The 21,391-nt window shown below is 49.8% G+C and overlaps 1 protein-coding gene across 1 annotated transcript; it reads left to right on the top strand.

The window, feature by feature from the left end:
* The first annotated feature begins 5,223 nt into the window (after window positions 1–5,223).
* GHRHR (growth hormone releasing hormone receptor) lies at window positions 5,224–20,574 on the top strand. Its single transcript, XM_040259878.1, has 14 exons — window positions 5,224–5,241; window positions 7,943–8,045; window positions 8,173–8,280; window positions 9,036–9,133; window positions 10,266–10,363; window positions 11,065–11,203; window positions 12,607–12,760; window positions 13,062–13,122; window positions 13,714–13,783; window positions 14,657–14,748; window positions 15,215–15,344; window positions 16,054–16,095; window positions 18,104–18,208; window positions 18,934–20,574. Exons 1-14 carry the CDS (start codon window positions 5,224–5,226, stop codon window positions 19,000–19,002), a joined length of 1,287 nt encoding a protein of 428 aa, XP_040115812.1. The 3' UTR covers window positions 19,003–20,574.
* Window positions 20,575–21,391: the final 817 nt, after the last annotated feature.

Genomic DNA, 21,391 nt, shown 5'->3' with positions numbered 1-21,391 from the left:
ATGTTGAATTCAAAAAACTCAGATCATGGCATCTGGTCCCATCACTTCATGGCAAATAGATGTGGAAACAATGGAAACAGTGACAGAATTTATTTTCTTGGGCTCCAAAATCACTGCAGATGATGACTACAGCCATGAAATTAAAAGATGCATGCTCCTTGGAATAAAAGCTATGACAAACCTAGACAGCATATTAAAATGCAGAGACATTACTTTGTCAACAAAAGTATGTCTAGCCAAAGCTGTGGTTTTTCCAGTAGCCATATATGGATGTAAGTGTTGGACCACTGGTGCTTTTGAACTGTGGTGTTGGAGAAGACTCTTGAGAGTCCCTTGGACTGCAAGGAGATCCAACCAATAAATCTTAAAGGAAATCAGTCCTGAATATTCACTGGAAGGACTGATGCTGAAGGTGAAGCTCCAATACTTTCGCCATTTGATGCAAAGAGTCGATTCATTAGAAAAGACCCTGATGCTGGGAAAGACTGAAGGTAGGAGGAGATGGGGATGACAGAAGATGAGATGGTTGGATAGCATTACTGACTCGATGGATGAGTTTGAGCAAGCTCCAGGAGCTGGTGATGGACAGGGAAGCCTGGCATGCTGCAGTCCATGGGGTCCGAAGAGTCAGACACGACTGAGCAACTGAACTGAAATCACTTTCTGTTACTCTGCTTTATAGGGAAGCAGAAGTTCCTCAAGTATGTTTTTTTGAAATCTTTCCCTGTTGATACAAATAGAATTAGTTTACCCTTTCAATGCTAAATACTAGTCTGTTGTGTGAATATACACATTTTATTTAGCTATTTCATTATCCTTGGACTTTTGTGTTGTTTTCTGGGTTTTACTGCATTTTACAAATGATACTGGGCTTCCTTTGTAGCTCAGTGGTAAATAATCTGCCTGCAATGCAGGAGACTCAGGTTCAATCCCTGTGTTGGGCAGATCCCCTGGAGAAGGAAATGGTACCCCACGTCAGTATTCTTGCCTGGAAAATCCCATGGACAGAGGAGCCTGGTGGGCTACAGTCCATGGGGTTGCAAAAGAGTTGGACATGACTTAATGACCAAACAGCAACAACACAAATAATTCTGCCCTCTAGAACAAATATCTAGGAATAGAACTTCTGGTTTATAGGGTAGGTTCACTCATAGATATAAAAGATTATATCTGTCTGTTCAAAGTGTGTGTACCAATGTTCACTTTCATCTGTACAATATAGAAGTACCACTTCCCCAAATAATTCTAAACATCATATTGTCAGACATAAAATTTTAGCAATGTGATAAGTAAAAAAGAGTAACTCATTATTTTAATTTTCATTTTCTTGAATATTAGTGATGTTGAGCATTTCTTTCTCTGTTCATTGCTTCCATTTTACTTATTTTCTGAATTGCTGTTTATATCCTTTGCTTGTTTTTCTATTGGATTATTTTCCTCTTATTATTAATTTTTAGGTATTTTAAAATGAAGTTTTAATACTATATCTTTATCATTGTTTGTCACAAATATTTCTACCAGTCTGTAGTTTGCTTGTAGTTTTATTTATAGGGTTCTTTCTTGAACATATATATTTATTAATGCCAATGTGCTCAAACTTACTACTCTTTTCTTTATGATTTCTTTTTATGTAGAAAAAGTTTCCCTTCTTCTGAGGTTGTAAAAACAAATTTGCGTTTTTGGAAAAAATCTTACTGCTTTATAGTTTGGACTTTAAGCCTTCTAGAATTTATATTTCATAAATGTGAGCTAAAGAGCTAAATCTTATATTTTCCATGCAAAGAATTGATTATTCTAACTTTCTTTGCTGAGACTCCAGCCTCATAACATGTTCTCTGTGAGTTATGCTCTGTATGAGGTTCTCTGTAGGCCTTTCCTTTTCTGCTTATTCCAGAAACCCAACAAGGAAGGTATCATGCCTGTTTTTCAATGAAAAACTGAGGTTCAGAAAGGTTAAATAACTTGCCCAAGGTCACACACGCTGTGTGTGTGAGAGAGACCTGTTTAAGTCTGCCATTGAACTCCAAGTGGTGGAGTCAAACTTTAAACCCTGAGCAGATACAGAAATAGCTGGAGATGGAAGTTCAATGACCCCGGCCCATTCAGAAGGGATAGTGGGCCTGGGGGAGGCTTGAGGAACACAAACAATTAAATCAGGGTCTCTCAACCTTAATTCTATTGACCTTTGGAGTGGATAATTCTTCAGGCGGTTGTGGGGGGCCATCCTGTTCATGGTAGGATTTTAACAGCACCCCAGTTTTTATGGTTTTTATCCCTTACATAATATTAGTACCTTGCCACACCTCCTCCCCGCCCCTGACTGCTGGCTGTGACACCGAAAACTGTCTCTAGGCATTGACAAATAGATAAGAATCAGTAGTAGCATTAATATCAATTATTAACCCTCAGTAACACCAATTGATGTTAATTATCAACAGTGATCGATTGCAGATTTTATCCTTGGACTGTTGCCTCTCTGTAGCTGGGGACGGAGGCTCTGGCTTTCCTTTTAAGCTACACCTGCTCGGTGCTCTGTGTCTGGCACTGATCCTTACTCAGCCTGTCAACAGAGGGGCTCTGCTTCACCCTGCGAATGTGCAAGCTTGATGTGATTGAGCCCTGCCCCAGGTCATGGCCGAGGACATGAAGACGCTCGTGCAAGGGCAGGCGTGTCCGGGGCTGGCGGTGCTTCTCGCTTTCCTTTCAAAATATTTTTCTTTGTTGGTGATGAGCACAAATGGAAAAACACAGCCCTGATGATGTAAAATGATTCCTCAGTCCAGATGTGGCAGGGACGAGGCGCTTCATCATTCATGATTGGCGTCAGGCTGGAAACGTGTGTGTCACAGAGTCCCGCCTGAGAAGCTCTGGGATTGCAGACCTGCGCACAGATGGCGGGGGCCAGCCAGGTACTGGCACCTTCAGGACGCTTAAAGATCTAACGCGATTTCCAGACACCCCAGTGCTGTGCAAGGTTCAGGGCAATTTAGAACATTGTTTCTAGCCTGGCCAACTGAGATCCCTCATTTTAAAGTTTGAAACTATAATAAAAATGAAAGGGTAATGGATACTCAAATTAATCTGAGCTGCTGTGTAGGTTCTCTTGTTTCTGCCCCTGATAACACCGGTTTTGCCCCACTCAGGATGGCTGAGCTACGTGAATCTTCTTGCATGCTTCCTGTTTTTCCCTGTTTCCATATGGACTTCTGAAGAGACTTTGACAAGCCCCCATGTAAAGTCCAGAGCCTGGGTCCCTTCAGACTTCACCTCGCCATCCAGACTGGTATCCTTGCTGGGAACAGAGACAAGGTTTTGCTGAAACTACTGTCTTCACGACCAGCCCATGGGGGTGCATGGGGACTTCATGATTGCACTTCCTTTTCTAAGATTCCTATTTTCCAGACTCTACTGACACCCTACCCACTTCTGCTGGGTCCCCAGGGCTCCGAACCCATCCTTCAGGCCTGTGGATGAGGCTGAGATCACAACCAAACTGGGCCCCCTGAGTGTGGACTCAGGCCTTCTTCTTTGCTGAGTCTCCTTCATTTGGGGGGAATCTTTCCACGGTGGGGCCTCAGAGGGCTGGGCTCAGAGAAGAAAATTATAAAGAATATTGACCTACTGGGGCAAGAGGAGTCCTATGGCTGCCATTTGTCTGTGACCTTGGTAATGTTAGGACAGACATGGGCAGACTTACAAAGTCAACCCCTCCCCCCGGGAATGCAGAGCTCTACCCTGAGCCTGTGGCGGAGCTGGGCACGGTGTTCTGTAATCCTGGTGAATATTCAGTGGGTTCTGTCCCCTTCACTGGCTCCTGTCTATGCAGACAGCCAGCTGGGAAGGAGAAGCAGAGGGCGTGCCGGCAGCGGTGACAACAGGGGACAGTGGAAGGAGCGCAGGGCCACCGAGGCTGACCCAGGCAGCCGTCGCCGAGCTCCCACCATGGGCAGCAGGCTGTGGGGTGCCTGCGTCCTCTGCTTGCTGGGCCCCTTGCCAATCGTGAGTAGCCAGCTCAGACCCTCCTGCCCCCTCACTGAGCTTGAGATCTGGGAGCCGCTGGGCCATCCTGGGGCCCACTGCCCTTCCCTGGCGCAGGAGTCTCTCTACTAAGCAGTCTGGTGGCCTGGCTTGGAGAACTCCTGACACCTGCAGTCCCCACCTCTCCTCCCCCTCCCTTCCCAGGCATCCTGCTCATCCCTGGGGACCTCTGACAGCAAAACGTCCTTCCTGGAGTTGAACTGAGTTCAACTGCCCATTGCATCCCCCAGGGCCTGTCTGCACCCTCGGGGCCACAAGACTCTGTCCTAAAACAGTACCTCTGCCTCCCTTTCACACCCTGAGTCTTCTCCACACCTCCTCCGACAAGCTTGCAGAGCTCTCCCAGTCCTCACGATCCCCGGAGCCACTTGATTGAGTTGCTTCCTTTGAAGAGGGTGTGGCCAGGGATTGAGTGTGTCTGGGTAGTAAGTGAGAAGTTGCTCCCCGCTCCAGCATCTCGGAGCCTCTCCCTTGCAGGGCACACCCTGGGCCCTGAGCAGCTTTCCACAATCAGGTATAGTCCCGAGGCCTAGAAGGCTAGGGAGCGGGCTGCCAGGAGGGGCCCTCTCTGAATGTACTTTCCCAGAGTTTAATGCAAGTGACAGTGACTTGGGGACCAGGATGGGAGACACAGTCCCAGATTGGAAGCTGCGGCTCCCAGGGTCTCCTGTGAGCTCACAGGACTGAGGTTGCCCTCTTCCTCCATTGGCTTGTGTGTGTATTTGACAATGTGTGTGCCTGTGTGTGAGTGTGTGTATGTGTGAGTGTGTATGTGTGGCCGGGGCTGCACCTGCTCTTTGTGCACGGCCTTTGGGCGTGGATACCGGTGCTGTGAATTCGCCATGTGACCTAGGTAAGTTCCTTCCTGAGCCTCGCTAGTCTTTTTTGTAAAAGAAGAAAATAGCATCTGCCCCCAGGGCTGTTGTGCCTGGAGAAGGATCTGACTTGCCAGAGGCTGGGCCTGCAGAGCACCATGGGTGACTTCTACTCCCCTCCCCACACTGCTCAGCGTGGGGCTTCCTCCCTCTCATCTGTGTGCACCCCACAGGAAATGCTTCATTCTAGAAGAGGGGCTGAGATCCTGTGGGGGCCACTCAGTCACGGGTGTCAGGGTCAGGGTTAGCACTAAATCCCAGTCTCCTGGTGTGGCCTCTGTCCTGCACAGAGCCCAGGTCAGCTGCAGCCATGGTCAGCCAGGCCAAGGTATGCAGGACGACAGTCTCCCCTCAGGAGGAGTGGGGTCCTGGACATGGGCCAGATGATCCCTGATCCCACAGTGAGTTGGGGATCCAACCGGAGTATTGGGATAAGTCTTGGAATGATCCACCTCGTCTCACCCCTAGCGGTTTCTACCTGTGACCACACGCCTGGGTCATGAGTTGAGCTTCCCTGAATTTTTCTTCCCTTGGGAAGTGTGGTGGCTGTCTGTTTCTCCTTTTGAAGGGAGGCTTCCCACCAGGGGCCCTAGTTCCCTTGGCCTCGGTGGTCCCATAGTCAGACCCTGAGAAGGTGTCTCAGGGAAGGATGGGATTGTAGATGTGGAGGGGGAGAGGGGCAGATGGAGTCCATGGTCTCATATCAGGCCCCGCCCTCCCCATCTACCCCGCTGCGGACAATCTGACTGCTGTTGTGGGCATGTTGGGGAGGTAAGACAGGGGTTCTCCTCTGAAGTGGCCCTAGGCTCACTGAGTCCTGGGAAGAAGCTAAGAGGTGCTCCCAGATTGGAGATCCAGAGTCCGGGCTGCAAGTGGAATCTGCATCGTGAGGTCCCAGGGCCCAGGCAGGAGGTGGCAGAGCTGAGCTCAAGCTGGCTTTGGGGGAGTAGGGTCAGCCGGCCAGGACTGGGGTGTCCTCCCCTGCAGGGGTGGATCTGCTGGGGGTGACCCTCCTTACTGGTCAGGGTCTCCAGGTCCTCTCCTAGCCCACTGACCTTTGGGTCCCTTCCACGTGGTCACCTACTGTTGACTGCCCCCATTCTAGTGTTTGAAGTCTCTGACCCCAGCCACTGTCTCATACTCACTATGCTTTTGCCGCGCCTGGGTTTCTGTCAAAGGACACTAGGAGTTAATGAACCACCTGCTGACATGGACTCTGTGCCAGACACTGGGGGCTTGTGTGTGTGCATGTGGATGTGAGGATGGCCACGGGCAGGGCTCTCCCCTCATGCAGCTCAGGTACATCTGCCCACTCTCTTGTCTGGGCATGTTCTAAAAATATGCTCCTTTCTCTTCAAATGTTCGGCTCAAATGCCACCTCCTCAGTCCTTGTGAGAGGGGCCATGCCCTCATAGTGCTTGCCCAGCCCTTGCTCAGTTTGTATGAGATGTATTAGGACCAAGTGTTAACTCCCTTCCTCACCACACTCTTCCCTGGTAAATCCTTGGGGACAGAAATCTACACTGATCGAATTTGATGTGCATGTTGGATTTAAACGTGGGCTGTGGATCCATGTTTACAGTGTAAGGAGCGTGTCTTGTAAAGCTGAGTTCCTTTACATGCGTCTGTTTGGGGCTGTGCCCTGTTGGATGGTCAGCTTTTCTCCAGTCTGGGGAAGTAGGAGGGAGAGGTGTTAAGAATTCCTGCCTTTGACTCAGGCTCCCTGGAGAACTTGTTAAAATGTGAAGTCCTAGATCCAGCCATGCTGCTGCTGCTAAGTCGCTTCAGTCGTGTCCGACTCTGTGTGACCCCATAGACAGCAGCCCACCAGGCTCCCCCATCCCTGGGATTCTCCAGGCAAGAACACTGGAGTGGGTTTTATGCACTGGAATGCATAAAAGTGAAAAGTGAAAGTGAAGTCCCTCAGTCGTGTCTCACCCTCGGCGACCCCATGGACTGCAGCCTTCCAGGCTCCTCCGTTCATGGGATTTTCCAGGCAAGAGTACTGGAGTGGGGTGCCATTGCCTTCTCCAGATCCAGCCATAGATCTCTGCATATTCTTGGCTCCATTGCAGTTGATCTCTGGCTGGGTTAGAGGCACACCTTCAGAAATACTGCTAGAGGGTTTCCAGAAAAGCAGCTTGTTTCATAGCTGATCACAGAGATCATTCCCTGTGAATGATCCACAGATTGTTTCCCAGGGCACCAGGCTCTGGGAAATTCCTAAAACCTAATTCTTCCTGATGGTTGGGCTACACATCAAAGCAGTTATCCCTCCGTCTAGCATCCATTACCCAGCCATCTCTCTGTGCATCCCATCCCCTTATCCATCCACCCATCCACCATGCATCCAGTCATCCATCTATCTATGTGTGCTAAGTCGCTTCAGTCAGATTCTTTGCAACCCCTTGGGCTGTAGCCCACCAGGCTCCTCTGTCCATGGGATTCTCCAGGCAAGGATATCAAAGTGGATTTCCATGCCCTCCTCCAGGGCATCTTCCTGATCCAGTGATCTAACCCGTATCTCTAACATCTCCTGCATTGGCAGGCAGGTTCTTTATCACTAGCGCCACCTGAGAAGTCCATCTATCTATATTTTGTATGTATAGTCACTCATTCTACCAGCCAGCCACAGAGTTACCCATTCATTCATCCATGAAGACTTATTCATTTGTTCCTTCACCTCACTCATGGAAAGAAAAAAAAGCCACTACACGGCTGCATTGTTGAGTTGACCACCCCCATGCCATCTTCTGAAGACTTTTACTTAATGTGTCTCAGAATTGACTTCCATGAGTTGAAAAGGGGAAGCCTTTGTCCAAATCTCCATCTATTCTCCCTCTCTCCCTGCTTGCCTGCCTTTCATCCAAATAGCCATTGCGTTTCTTTGATGAACCTGGTCCCTGTACCTAAGAGCCCAGCCGTGGAAACGAATCAGGCTTTACCTCTGTCCTCAGGTCATTTGACCAGCAAACCTGGAAGAAGCACACAGCTGGCTTGGCTCATGTCATTCATCCTCTGCTGCACAGGTCCTGGGCCACGTGCACCCAGAATGTGATGTCATCACTCAGCTGAGAGAGGATGAGCAAGCATGTCTACAAGCTGCTGAAGGGATGCCCAACTCCACCTTGGGTACGGGGCTGGGGAGGGAGGAGGTGGCTCGGCGTGGGTTTCTCCATCTCCTCCAGTCTCACCGCTCAGGATGGTGGACAAGCCTGTCCCTGGGCTGAGTCCCTCCTGCTCCCACCTCGCTGTCTAGGCTGCCCCAGGATCTGGGACGGGCTGCTGTGCTGGCCGACAGCAGGCTCCGGAGAGTGGGTGAGCCTCCCCTGCCCGGCTTTCTTCTCTCACTTCAGCTTGGAGCCAGGTGAGGGGTGCTGGCGGCGGAGATGGGGGAAGAGCGGAGGTGAGGTGCTTTCCTCAGGTGGTGGCAGAATGTGGCGGCCACGTCCTGGCTTTGGAATCAGGCAGACCTGGATTGAGCACCTCCTTACCCTTTCTTGTCTTTCTCTGTGAACTTGGATGAGTCAGTTGCCCTCCCTGAGACTCAGCTTCCCGACCTCCTGTGACCTGGGGAGAACAAGAGTGCTGGCTGCACAGAGGCGCGGTTGGGCCTGGGAGTGCTGTGCTTGGGGTCAGGCACTGAACGCTTGTTCTCTGGGTGTGAGCAGGAGGTGTGAGCAGGAGGACTGGCCATGGGGTGGAGAGGCAGAATCAATCTCCCCTTAAGGTGCTACCAGTTGCTTTGTGGGGGAGAGCAGAAGGGCAGCCATGCTCTGCCTCACCTCCCTGGCCTGGGTGTTTGGGGTGGATGGTTCCTCCGGTGGCAGAGAGGGCCTCCTTTCCTTAGGATGCTGGGGACCCAGTTCGCTACTCTGCTCCAAGGAAACAGAAGCTCTCAATTAACAGAAGGTGAGTCTGAGGCCAGAAAGGAAGGTCCCAGAAGGTGTCCTAAGCAGGCAGGACACCAGGCCTCTGGAGAAAAGGCTCCCCTCTCTCTGCTGCAGAGATGAGCTGTCTATGCAGACTCGACCAGTCACTCCTGGCTCCCCCACCTTTCTGGGAAGAGTGGGGAGTCGTCCTGATCACATCACAGCTTCCCCAGCTCCGCTTGCCTCCTAGGGGCTGTGAAGAGGGACTGCACCATTGCAGGCTGGTCGGAGCCCTTCCCGCCTTATCCTGAGGCCTGCCCTGTGCCCCTGGAGCTGCTGACTGAGGAGGTGAGAGGCTCCTCACGGATGTTTGTGTGGCTGGTAGACTGCACAATAGTAGGGGTTGCCACTTCCATTGAAGTTGGCCGGTCGGAATATGAATGACAGCACACTTCTGGAAGATGGCTGGAAGAGGGAGTGAGAATTGGAAGAGAGCAAGTGTTAACTTGCTCCAGAGTGACAGGTGGGCTATGCTGCTAGGAGGAAGAGGGAGGCAGAAGGCAGGGTGGGCAATGTTACCTGGCCGGTGTCTCCTTGACACCCTCTGTGCCCAGGCTCCAGGACTGGGAGCTGGGGGTGGTTCCGGGAAACAAAGGCTCTGAGTTGTTCTGGGCAAGGACCACTGCAAAAGCTGCCTGCCCTCTCTGGTCCTCAGTCTGTGGAGTGGTGTGTATGGCTATGGGAGAGCGAGAGAAACCCAATGAAGGAGGTGACTCCTACCCCAGCAGCACACTCCATGCTTCCAAACTGAGCAGTGCCTTGGCAAGTTGCTTCCATTCCCATAACCCCATAGCTCTCTCCCTCCAGCCCTGAAGGCAGAGCATGAGTCTGACATTCTTTCAGATAAAAAGACTGAGTCAGGGAGAGGTAGTCAGGGGTGATTGCCTGCATCCCTCAGGGGAGCTGGGTCCCCAGTCGATCCCCTCCCCGCAAGGCTACACCTTTTGTCTCCATCTCTGGGGTCCAGGCAGAGTTGATTCAAATACTTGTTTGTATTTGAAAGAGCTCAGCCTTGAAGCTGTCCCTGCTGTCCCCTTTATTTGAGGATGTCGTGTTCCCAAGCTGATGAGCAAGCTGGATGTCAATAAACAAGCCCAGTTTCCTCCTGAGCTTTGTCACTCCCCAGGGACGCACAGTTTCTGTGGAGGCTTCTTTCCTCCCATCTCCCAGCAGCAGCTAGAGTTAAGCATCTTGATCCTCATCCTCCCCCCACCCCCGCTTCCCTCCCTGTCCTGTTCCCTCACTAGCCTACAGGCTGTAAACAAACTCCAAAGGGAGCTTGCCTTGGTGCCCACAGACACCCCTGCCCCCACACTGACAGTTTGGGGGTAGAATTGAAAGCGTCACCTGCTTGACAGTCAAGGCTCCCTTTCCTCAGAGGCCCCGTTGCTGAGATTCCCTCTGCTTCCACCCTCCCCAGAAATCCTACTTCTCCACGGTAAGGATCGTCTACACCATGGGCCACAGCGTCTCGGCCGCAGCCCTCCTAGTGGCCATCATCATCCTGGTTGCTCTCAGGTTCGCCATCCTCATTCCCTGCTCCAGAACCTTCCCTGCCTCCCTGTCATCCACAGCACCAAACCTGATCTTCCACCTGGACGTTAAAGACGTTCCCAGGACTAAAGTGGCCACTTTAACTTCTCCTTTCCCTTTCCCCATGAGTGGACCCATCCCTTTATACCCTAGGATTGCTCCCACCTCTACGTCTTTGCTCTGGGGAACTTATTCAGTTTCCTTGAAATGCCTGCCTCCTTTACCTCTCAAATCTGTTCATATTCAAAGCTCAGTTCTCATGTGCCTTAAAGAATCCTCTTTGTCTCTTCTGTGAAGCTGTGAAGCCTTTCTTGACTATTTCAAGCCTTTGGTTGTTGCCCTCCTAAATCCTTCTCTAGCCTGGCCTGAGCTGTTGTCTCCTGGGAATGAGCCTCATCTCTTTGATTATCCGGGGGTGGAGGGTGGGGGTCCCCTGTCATTTCTGCCTCTGTCCTCCACGTAATGAGCTCCCGGAAGGCAGGGAGCTGATGTTTCCCCTCCCTTCACCTGCACTGAGCCTGGTTGTCCTACAGGGTTAAAGCTGAAGCCTCACATTCAGTGCAATGGATCCGATCTGATAAAAACCAATCCAAGCCCGTGTGATTCTCCTCCCTCCTTGCTCAGCCTCCCCAAGCCTGCTCTCCCTCCTTGCCTCCTGCTTTCCTCACCCCTCCCACTCCCTCCAGGAGGCTCCACTGCCCCAGGAACTACATCCACACCCAGCTGTTCACCACCTTTATCCTCAAGGCGGCAGCTGTGTTCCTGAAGGACGCCAGCCTCTTTCACCGGGAGAACATGGACCACTGCAGCTTCTCCACTGTAACAGCCATGGGTGGGGGTGCTGGTGTGGGCAGGGAGGTTGGATTAGAGATGTCAGCCTGTCCAGTCCAGTGGGCTGACCCCGGGGCTCTGGCTTTGCCAAGGACAGAGCGGGAAAGCATCCCCTTCCCGCCCCTCCTTGGGGTCAAGTCCTAAATCCTCTTGTGCCCAGCCCCGTCGTTCCCTTGCTCTACTCTCTGCTCCTTATTCTGTATTCTGGTTTCATTCCCCATCCCAGAGCCCAACCCAGAGCACATTTCACTCCGCTCATGCTTTCCATCTCACACTTCCTCTGGGCTCGGTCTGTGCTGGGTGTGGGTGTCAGGGGCTGGACAAAGCCAGGCCCCTTCTTCAAGAAACACTCAGGATGCCTAAGGGGACAGATTGTACCAGATTACAGGACCACCGGGTAGAGGGAACTGAAAGCTGGGAGAGAACAGGAGAGGGCTTCAGGGAGGAGGTGGCTTTGGAGCTCTGGGGAGCAGGGAACGGGCAGCAATGATGGGGAGGGAGTGGGGAGGACCAGGGTGAAGCAGCTCTCACAGACAGGAGAAGCTGGGGCTGTTCCAGGAAACAGGGAAGCCATCATGGGGGTGGGGAGGTAGACAAATGAGGGGAGACCAAAACTAAAAGAAGCTGGGCTGAGTGTGGGCAGCTCTTACTAGCTTTTCTGACGCTGTACCGGAAATGAATAGATACATGAATGAACAAACCAACAGATGACCTTCATTCCTTAATGTAAGAAACAATAATAGTATATATACTTAGTGCTTAGGTACCAGGCATTATGCTAAATGCTTTACATGTATTGTCTCATTTTCTTTCCTATGTATATTTTCATTTTAGTTCCATTTGTAGATGAGGTATAATTGGGTGGCCACCCCGGCTGCTGAGTGGTGGGAATGGGGCCAAGCGCTCAGAGCACTCGCCTCTGAGCTCAGAGTCAAGCGATCTGCCACCCAACCGATGAGCAGAATCACTCAGTGAATGAATGATGCATGCATGCATGCATGCGTGCATCTGTGCAGGGTGGAGCTCTGCAAGAGTAAATGGTGTTCCATAGCCTCAGCTCTAGGGGTAGACTTGTGCTCGGGAGGGATGGCGAGATAATGTCGGTGAAAATAGTAGCAATTTGTATACAGGGTTTCCAGTTAATCCTTATGATGAGACCATGAGTTAGGGGTTGGAAGTTTTTCATTTTATATGTGAGAAGTTAAGGTGTGGGTGGGTTACCCAGATGATAAACTTGGAGCCAGGCTCTCTGGATCCCAAATCTGTGCTCTTTACCACCACGTTATACTGCCACATCCCCGCGGCGGTAGCCCAAAGTGGAAGAGACTGGGGGTAGGGAGCTTGATGGGGCTCCGGTGGGTGTCCTGGCTCTGAGGCACCCAGGCCCTGGCCCACAGGTCCTGTGCAAGGCTTCTGTGACCGCCTCTCATTTCGCTACCATGACCAACTTCAGCTGGCTGCTGGCAGAAGCTGTGTACCTGACCTGCCTCCTAGCCTCCACATTGCCCAGCACAAGGAGGGTCTTCTGGTGGCTGGTTCTCGCTGCTTGGGGTGAGCACAGAGGGCTGGTTTGGGCACCATGGTGGGGGGGCTGTGGAGTGGATGGAGGGTTGGGGATGACCAGGGAGCTCACACAAAGGTACTTTCAGCTCACTCATGATGACCCCAAGGCCCAGAAAGGGGAGGGACCGCTGTAGTCGTAAAGTGAGTGCTGAGATCAGGACCAGGTCCCCTGCCCCTGGGCTCTCACAGGGTCCTGCCTTCACAGTGCCCTGTGTGACTGGTGGTGGTGGTGGTGGGAGGTGGGCACACGATGCAGACCCTTACTCATGTCTTTTCTGTACCCCCACAGGGCTTCCTCTGCTCTTCACCAGCATGTGGGTGGGTTGCAAGTTGGCCTTTGAAGATGTTGCGTGAGTTTGGGCTATCCCTTCATCACACCTGTACTGGGTCCTGATGGGGCGGGGACTGGATACTCGGGCGATGAGGCTGTCCTCCAAGCTGGGATGAGAAGGAGGGGGTCCCTGGTCCTGACTTCAGGAACTCCCAGGTTTGGGTGGGGGGTGGGGAGGGGTGGGAGGCACAGTCCATGGATAACACAGAAGAGGCTTGAGCCTGGGCAGGAAGGGGGCACAGGGTCTCAGGTTTCAGGATCTCAGGGGGTAGGGGCTGTAAGTAGGGACTTTCCAGAACAGGGGAAGTGTTGGGGCCACAAGAAAGCAGCAAACACGACTGAATTTTGAGAAACTCACCCACCTTGGTGAAGGGAGAGGGTGAGCCCCTCTTGAATTAGGGTGTCCCTTTGGAAAGGACCTAAATGTCTCGAGGAGATAAGGCTGGTTGGGGGTAAGGTGAGGCTATAAGGATCGAATTCTAGAGGGAGGAGCCTAGAGCTGTAGGTAGAGGGAAGAGAGGAGAGAGGAGCAGGGGTACCCCAGAAAAGGGCTTCCCAGCATCTGCGCCCCCGCCACCCCGCCATCAGTCCAGGCCTGCCCTCTCTTCAGGTGCTGGGACCTGGACGACAGCTCCCCCTACTGGTGGATCATCAAAGGACCCATCGTCCTCTCTGTTGGGGTCAGTGCCTGAGGCCAGTGTCCTCTGCATTATTCAGCCAATCTCCCTGGGCCCACCGAGCAGCCATACGCAGCAGGAAACATGACTCCAGGCTGGGAGTCAGGACACCCTGGGTTCGAGCCTGACTCCGCCACAGGTGCTCCGTGAGGCCCTCTCTGGACTTCAATAGTGCAAGTCGCTCAGTCGTGTCCGACTCTTTGTGACCCCATTGACTATACAGTCCATGGAATTCTCCAGGCCAGAATACTGGAGTAGGTAGCCTTTCCCTTCTCCAGGGGATCTTCCCAACCCAGGGATCGAATCCAGGTCTCCCGCATTGCAGGTGGATTCTTTACCAGCTGAGCCACAAGGGAAGCCCATGAATAGCCCATTGGAAAATCAGAGCTCAGGCTTCTTCTAACTCAGAATTTTGATGAGTCTGGTGGCCTGGGTGCGGATCACCTACCATTGCAGTGAGGCCTGATTGGGGGCGTAGAAGGAGCAGCAGCAGAAACCCTTACCTTGCCCACACTCAAGGCAAGGCAGCCAGGACTGGTTTGCATGGCTGGGTGAATGCACACATCTTTGTTGATTTTGTAATTGTGCAAGTGAAGGCCACACGCTTTTTAGAAGAGCCTGAAAGGTGCTGGAAGCAGGATGAAAGGTATGACCTCCCACTTTTGGCCTGGGACTGGAGGAGGGGGACCCTGAGCCCAGGATCCCCTGAGCACCATGTTGGACCTCCCAGTCTCCAGGTGACAAGGTCGTGAGCAATGACTTGCACATCCTGGCCCTCAAAGACCTAAGGTTTCTAGTCCCCAAAGAGGTCCTACCCCAAGCCATTTGGGTCACTCCTGCCACTTGCCTTCCATCTTCCTGCACCTCCATTTCCAGGTGAACTTTGGGCTTTTTCTCAATATTATCCGTATCCTGCTGAGGAAACTGGAGCCAACTCAGGGCAGCCTCCACACCCAGCCTCAGTACTGGTAACATGTGTGTGTGTGTGTGTGTGTGTGTGTGCATGTGGGTGTGTGTGTATGTATTTCAGGAGATTCTGGGGACATAACTGGTGCAGGAGTCAAATGGTTCTTTTTTATTCATGATTAGATGTCTATCATCTTGGTTCCATGCTTCTCCCCAGGTTCCCAGAGAGAGAATAGATCTGGTCCTTGCCCTCCAGTGAAACACAATATAGGAAGAATGGGGGTCCCGAACAGCCAGTTAGCAACCCACATTGTGGGTGATGAGTGAGGAGATCAATTTCTACGGGAGCCTGTGGAAGGAGATCCTTTCTAAATGGATCGTGGGGTTGGAGTACAATCTGGGAGGACTTTCTGGAAGAGGTGTCCTTGAATTAGACTTTGAAAGATACATAGACTTGACTGGAATAAATTGAGACCAGAGCATTTGAGAGAGAGAAGAGCAGAATCCAGGCCTTGTCTTGTTCTGCAGGCGTCTCTCTAAGTCAACGCTTCTCCTCATTCCGCTGTTTGGAATCCACTATGTCATTTTCAACTTCCTGCCTGACAGTGCTGGCCTGGACATCCGCCTCCCCCTAGAACTAGGACTGGGCTCTTTCCAGGTGAGGGTCCCCACGGTACTCTCTCCTTCCCTCTGAGTCTTTGGGTAGGAGGGGAGTGCTGCTGTCCACAGGGTTGGTTGATTTCATGGCAGGTGAGGATGACTAGACTGGTTATTCTTCCTTCCAGATACACATTCATCTATTCAACTGTCCCTCTGTTTGTTATTTTATATCCACCTATCTCTTTATTCATTCACCTCTCCCTGAATCTGTCTACCCATCCTTCCGTATATCCATCCATCCACTCTATTCAACATTTTGTTGTTTAGTTGCTCAGTTGTGTCCAGCTCTTTGCGACCCCATGGACTGCAGCACACCAGGCCTCCCTGTCCATCACCAACTCCTGGAGCTTGCTCAAACTCATGACCATTAAGTTGGTGATGCCATCTAATCATCTCACAAATTCAGCATTTACTGAGCACCTATTATGTGCCAGGCTCTGTGCTCAATACTGGGGGATGCAGAAATAAATAAAATCAGAGAAACGGGCCATCAGGCCAATGATAAAGCTTTTGAATGCTTGCTACGGCAATTACATATGACAATATGCCTGGCACATAGTAATGTGATGAATATGTCTACTTTGCATTTTTCCAAAGACCTGGTCCAGGTCACAGCCTGTTGGGGAGTGGGGGAAAAGGTAGTAGGAAGACTACAGACATCTGAGGCCAGGCCAAGGTGATGGGGTCCTTTCTGTTTGACCCCACAGGGCTTCATTGTTGCTATCCTGTACTGCTTCCTCAACCAAGAGGTATGTGACTCAGACTATCCTTATTCTTTAAGCCTTTCCTCCCACCACTCCTAAGCCTGCCTCCCTCCTGTCCAGCCCCTGTAAATCCCACCTCAGGCCATAACTTGAGTCCTGCAATCCTTGTGGGAATCTGTCCTGAGTTCCTGCATCAAGCTTAACCTGGATACTTCCTGTGAACATCTTTTATCCATCCTTCCTCTGGTCTTGGCGAAGCTTATTATCCATTCACCATGAGGTAGAAAAGGTCTCTCAGGGATTAGAAGAGGGATGTAGGGGCTGAGGGGCTAAAAGGGGTCCCTCCATTCTGTATTCCTAAAATTGAACATTAGAGAGAGTTGGGGGAAGGAGTTAGTCAGATCCTAGAGAGACAGAGAGAAGACACAGAGGAAACAACAAAGTCTAAGGTAGACACACAAAGCCTAGGAAAATAGATTCAGGCGAAAGACAGAGAAGATGATGGACAGCAGAGGCAGGGGTGCTGAGAGAGACCACCTGGAAGAGAGATACGCAAAAAGAACAGACCAAACAGGCGAACACACACATGAACAGACAGAATGTCCCTGTCCTGCGCCAGTTGCTCAGTCATGTCTGACTCTTTCCCCTGGGATTTTCTAGGCCAGAATACTGGAAGTGTTGCCATTCCCTTCTCCAGGGGATCTTCCTGACACAGGGATCAAACCCAAGTCTCCTGAATTGCAGGCAGATTCTTTATTTTTTTTTTTGGCCACTTTATTATTATTATTTTTTAATTTAAGGATAATTGCTTTACAGAATTTTGTTTTTTTCTGTCAGACATCAGCAAGAATCAGCCATAGGTACACCCAGCAGGCCTCCCTCCTGAACCTCCCTCCCCATCCCACCCTTCTATACTGTCACAGAGCCCCTGCTTGAGTTCCCTGAGTCATACAGCAAGTTCCCATTGGCTGCCTGTTTCACATATGGCATTGTAAGTTTCCGTGTTACTCTCTCCATGCAGGCAGATTCTTTACTGTGTGAGCCACCAGCAAAGTCCCTATAGACCGAATAGATGGTGCCAGCGCACTTGTAGAATTAGGGAGAGATGGCAGAGAGGAGTAAATCATAACATCCAACCTGCAAGACACTTCATATTTTCCCCTTCGGACAGACTTGCTATGCGGGGAGTAGTGGGAGGATTTAACTCAGCTCCCGCGACAGCCAGGTCCTTCGGCTGCGTGCACGGGCAGAGTCATGGGCTCCCTTTAGTAGCCACGGATTTATGGTGGGCTCAGTACTCTTGCCTGGAAAATCCCATGGACGGAGCAGCCTGGAAGGCTGCAGTCCATGGGGTCGCTAAGAGTCGGACACGACTGAGCGACTTCACTTTCACTTTTCACTTTCATGCATTGGAGAAGGAAATGGCAACGCACTCCAGTGTTCTTGCCTGGAGAATCCCAGGGACGGGGGATCCTGGTGGGCTGCCTCTCGCACAGAGTCAGACACGACTGAAGCGACTTAGCAGTAGCAGCTGCAGCTGTTCTGCTGGAGACCTGGGTACACAGACCTGTCTGCCAGCTGTGGAGCACTGCTACCCCTTACCTGACACTTCTGTCTCTTATTGGCTCCCTCTCCTCTAACATTCTTTGTTCCCACTAGCCTCTCTGAGTCTCCTGCAGACTTATCTGGGATCTGGGAGCCTGTAATGCCTCATGGGCCCTGGGCTACTTGGAGAGGACAAAATGCTTATCTTTTGGCCAGAAACTCAAGAAAACACCCACAATTGTCTTTAAGTGGGCCAAGACAAAAGCAGTACTAAAAGACAGAGAAAGAGCCAAAGGGAGTAGTCAGAAATACTTGCAGGAAGGAGGAAGTAGTATCCCCTAGAGGTAGTACTTAGCTGTGGCTGTGGCCAACCATAGCTTCTCATGCTGCAGGAAACCCCTGTCTCAGTTTCTCCTGCATGGCCTCCCCTGGCACCCTCAACCCCACTGGGGCTGAATAAGGAAGTGGCAGTGGGACCCTCCTAACACCCTCCCTCTTGTTCTTGGAGGTGAGGACTGAGATCTCACGGAGATGGCAGGGCCACGATCCTGAACTTCTGCCAGCCCGGAGGACTCATATCAAGTGGACGACGCCTTCACACTCGAGGGTGAAGGTGCTGACATCTGTGTGTTAGGCTGGTCACAGCCTGCGACTGGAGCCCACACCTGAACTTGGGCAGCTACCTGGGTCTACCACCCTCCACAGCGTCCCATGGGAGCCCCCATGCTTCCACCCAGCACTCCTTTCCTGTCTCGTTCCTGACTCTTTTTCCCGGGTCCTTGTGTGTCCGCTCCTGTTCTTCTCATGTCCCTCCTCCTAGAATCTGGGCCATAGCCCAAGGCCAGAGGAGCCAATAGGCTTGTAAATGGATAGATACGTTAGAGTGACCCCATCCGCCTCTGCGGGGGAGGGACCTGTAAGCTTTTTTGGACCCTGGTGCTGGTGTGCATTTATCACATCTCAGTTCTTGTCACATCCCCATCACGGTCTGTGCACGGATCCTCTTATTTAATTCATTAAAAAATATATATGTTCTCTTTTGTCTCTACTTCCATTCCCCTCTTCTACAGGCAAACATTCCAATGTGTTAAATGCGAATACTTGTTTCTGTGTTCTTGCAAAACACGTAGTGTTGTGTGTCTCTGTACTTTTAATTTACATAAATGCTGTCGGTTATATGCCTCATCCTGCTTCTAATGTTTTTCCTCTCAGCACAGTACTTTCAAGAGAGCCACCCGTGTTGCCATGTGCCCATCTGGTGGCTTGTTTTGACTGCCTTATGGTGCCACATGGTGTCACCAGCCACGCGTGACCATCCCGTCTCCCCCCCGCCTCTAGGTAACTGTTCACGTGCCCCCTCGTCCCCAGGCTGGGGAGCCTTTCATCGGGACACATTCTGGGGAGTGAAAGCTGTGCCAGTTCAGCCGATATGCCTTTTCTTAACGCGACAGAGAGGTTCCAGATTGCACTCCAGAACTGCCAGTGAGATCTCCACTCCCACCAGCAGCTCCACCAACACTTGGCATTACCCAGCTTTTCAATGTTTGCAAGTCAAATGGGTGTACGGTGACATCTCCTTGTTGTTTAAATTTACATTCCTCTGATAACTAATGAGCGAGCATCTCTTCTCTTCTTGTGCCTGTTAGCCTTTTAGGTTTGGCCTTCTGGAAAATGCTCGAATCTCTCTCTTTACTTTTCTCTAGGGTGGAGGTTCCTTAGTTCTAGGTTTTTCTCTTATGTCTTCTCCGTTGCTCGCCCTCCTGTGTCCCCAGCCTGCTTCTTCCTCCCAAGTCCTCTGCCCAAGTGCTATCCCCGAAGTAAGGCAACATGCTTTTCTTCCTTTAGTTGCAAATCAGAAAAGTAGTTCATCCTCATTTCGGGGCATTTGGGAGATATAGAAGGGATTTTAAAAGAAAATAAAAATCAGCCAGTGGGCACTTCCCTGGCAGTCCAGTGGTTAACACTTTGCCTTCCAGTGCAGGGGTGCAGGTTTGATTCTTGGTTGGGGAGCAAAGATTCCACATGCCTCACAGCCAAAAACCAAAACATGAAACAGAAGCAGTATTATAACAAATTCAGTAAAGACCTTAAAAAATGGTCCATATCCAAAAAAAGTCATTAAATTAAAAAATCAGTCATAATCTCATTACCCAAAGACAATCACCCCTGGTATTTCTGTATGTTTCCTAAAAGATTTTTCTCCTCTTCTTTCTTGAAACATTGCGAGATCATGATATGTTCATAAATTTCTGTCAAGTCTTATATTTAAAATGAATATAAATGATATATAAAAATGGACAACAAGCACATGAAAAGATGCTCAATGTCATCAGTCATTGGGAAAATGCAAATCAAAACCATAATGAAATAGCATTTTATACCTAGTAGAGTGGCTAAAATGAAAAAAAAATAGTAACAAGTATTCATAAGGATGTGGAGAAATTGGAACTCTCATGCTTTGCTGGTGGAAATGTAAAATGGTACAATTGCTTTGGCAAAAAGTATGACAGTTCCTGGAAAAGTCCAACATTTAGTTACCATGTGACTTTGCATATAGGCAAAAGAATGAAAAACTCATGCCTGTACAAAACTTATACATGAATATTCATTGCAGCCCTACTCATAACTACCAAAAGATGGAAACCCAACTGTCCATCAATTATTAAATGGATAAATAAAAGGTGATATATCCATATAATGAATAACAAAAGGAATGAAATATGGATACATGATTCAACATGGATGACCCCTAAAAGTATTGTGCTAAGTGAAATGACTTAGATACGAGAGATTATTTATTATATGATTTCATTTATATGAAATACTCAGAATAGGCAAATCTATAGAGACAGAAAGCAAATTAGAGGTTTTCAGGGTTGGGAAGATGGAAACTGATTACTAATGGGTACCGCTTTCTTTGGGGGGAATTAAATGTTCTAAAATTAGAAAGTGGTAATGGTTGCACACTCTGTGAATATACTAAAGACCACTGAATTATATACTTTAAAAGGGTAAAATTTTTGACATGTGAGCTATATCTCAATAAAATTGTTATTCAAAAAGCAAACAAATCGTTGCTGCAGAACTCTTGCAGACCTATATTCTGCTTCATAGTTTGTAAAGCCTATTTAATAGTCTTTTTAAAGCATCAATATTTCCAGTTTTACTTCATGTATCTAATATTCTTTATTTAACCAATAAGTTTTTATAAATATTCATTGGTGAACTTTGCTCCTAATTTCTTAATAGTTGTGATGACAAACTTCTTTGCATGTAATTCTTCATGTACAACTCAAAAAAATAAAAACATTGGAGTAAACCCATAAACATAGAATTTTTTAGCCAATACAATGCAGGTGATAAGTATTTTAAATCTTATTGGCAAACTGCCTCTCAGGAAAGTTGACTCAGTGTATTCTTGCACAAGCAGTGTGAATGTGATGGTCTCTCTGCTTCATTATTGCCATTAAAAGTATCTTCATCAGCTTAATAGTCAAACAGTGGTTTCCTGATGTTTTAACAAGTGTTAAGTAGAGATTAGTTAGCAGCTGGAAACAGTGGTTGAAGCAGAAGCTCACTTTGTGAATGATATATTCCTTCCTTAGAGGCTTCATCTATGGCCCGAAGCCTACTTCTTGCTTCCTTCTAGTTTCTACTGGAGCTTCAAATTCCCACCACTTTGTTAGCCTCCTCCATTACAAGAATCCCTGGACTGGGACTGTATCAAGGGGTCTTATGTATGTCCTTTGATTGGCAAACCCCTCCCTTCTTGGGGCCTCAGCATCCCCATCAGTAT

The sequence above is a fragment of the Oryx dammah genome, unplaced genomic scaffold (assembly GCF_014754425.2).
Source record: "Oryx dammah isolate SB20612 unplaced genomic scaffold, SCBI_Odam_1.1 HiC_scaffold_18, whole genome shotgun sequence".
Taxonomy (NCBI): Eukaryota; Metazoa; Chordata; class Mammalia; order Artiodactyla; family Bovidae; genus Oryx; species Oryx dammah.
Note: the sequence above shows the minus strand (reverse complement) of the source record. Positions and strands in the feature narration are given on the sequence as shown.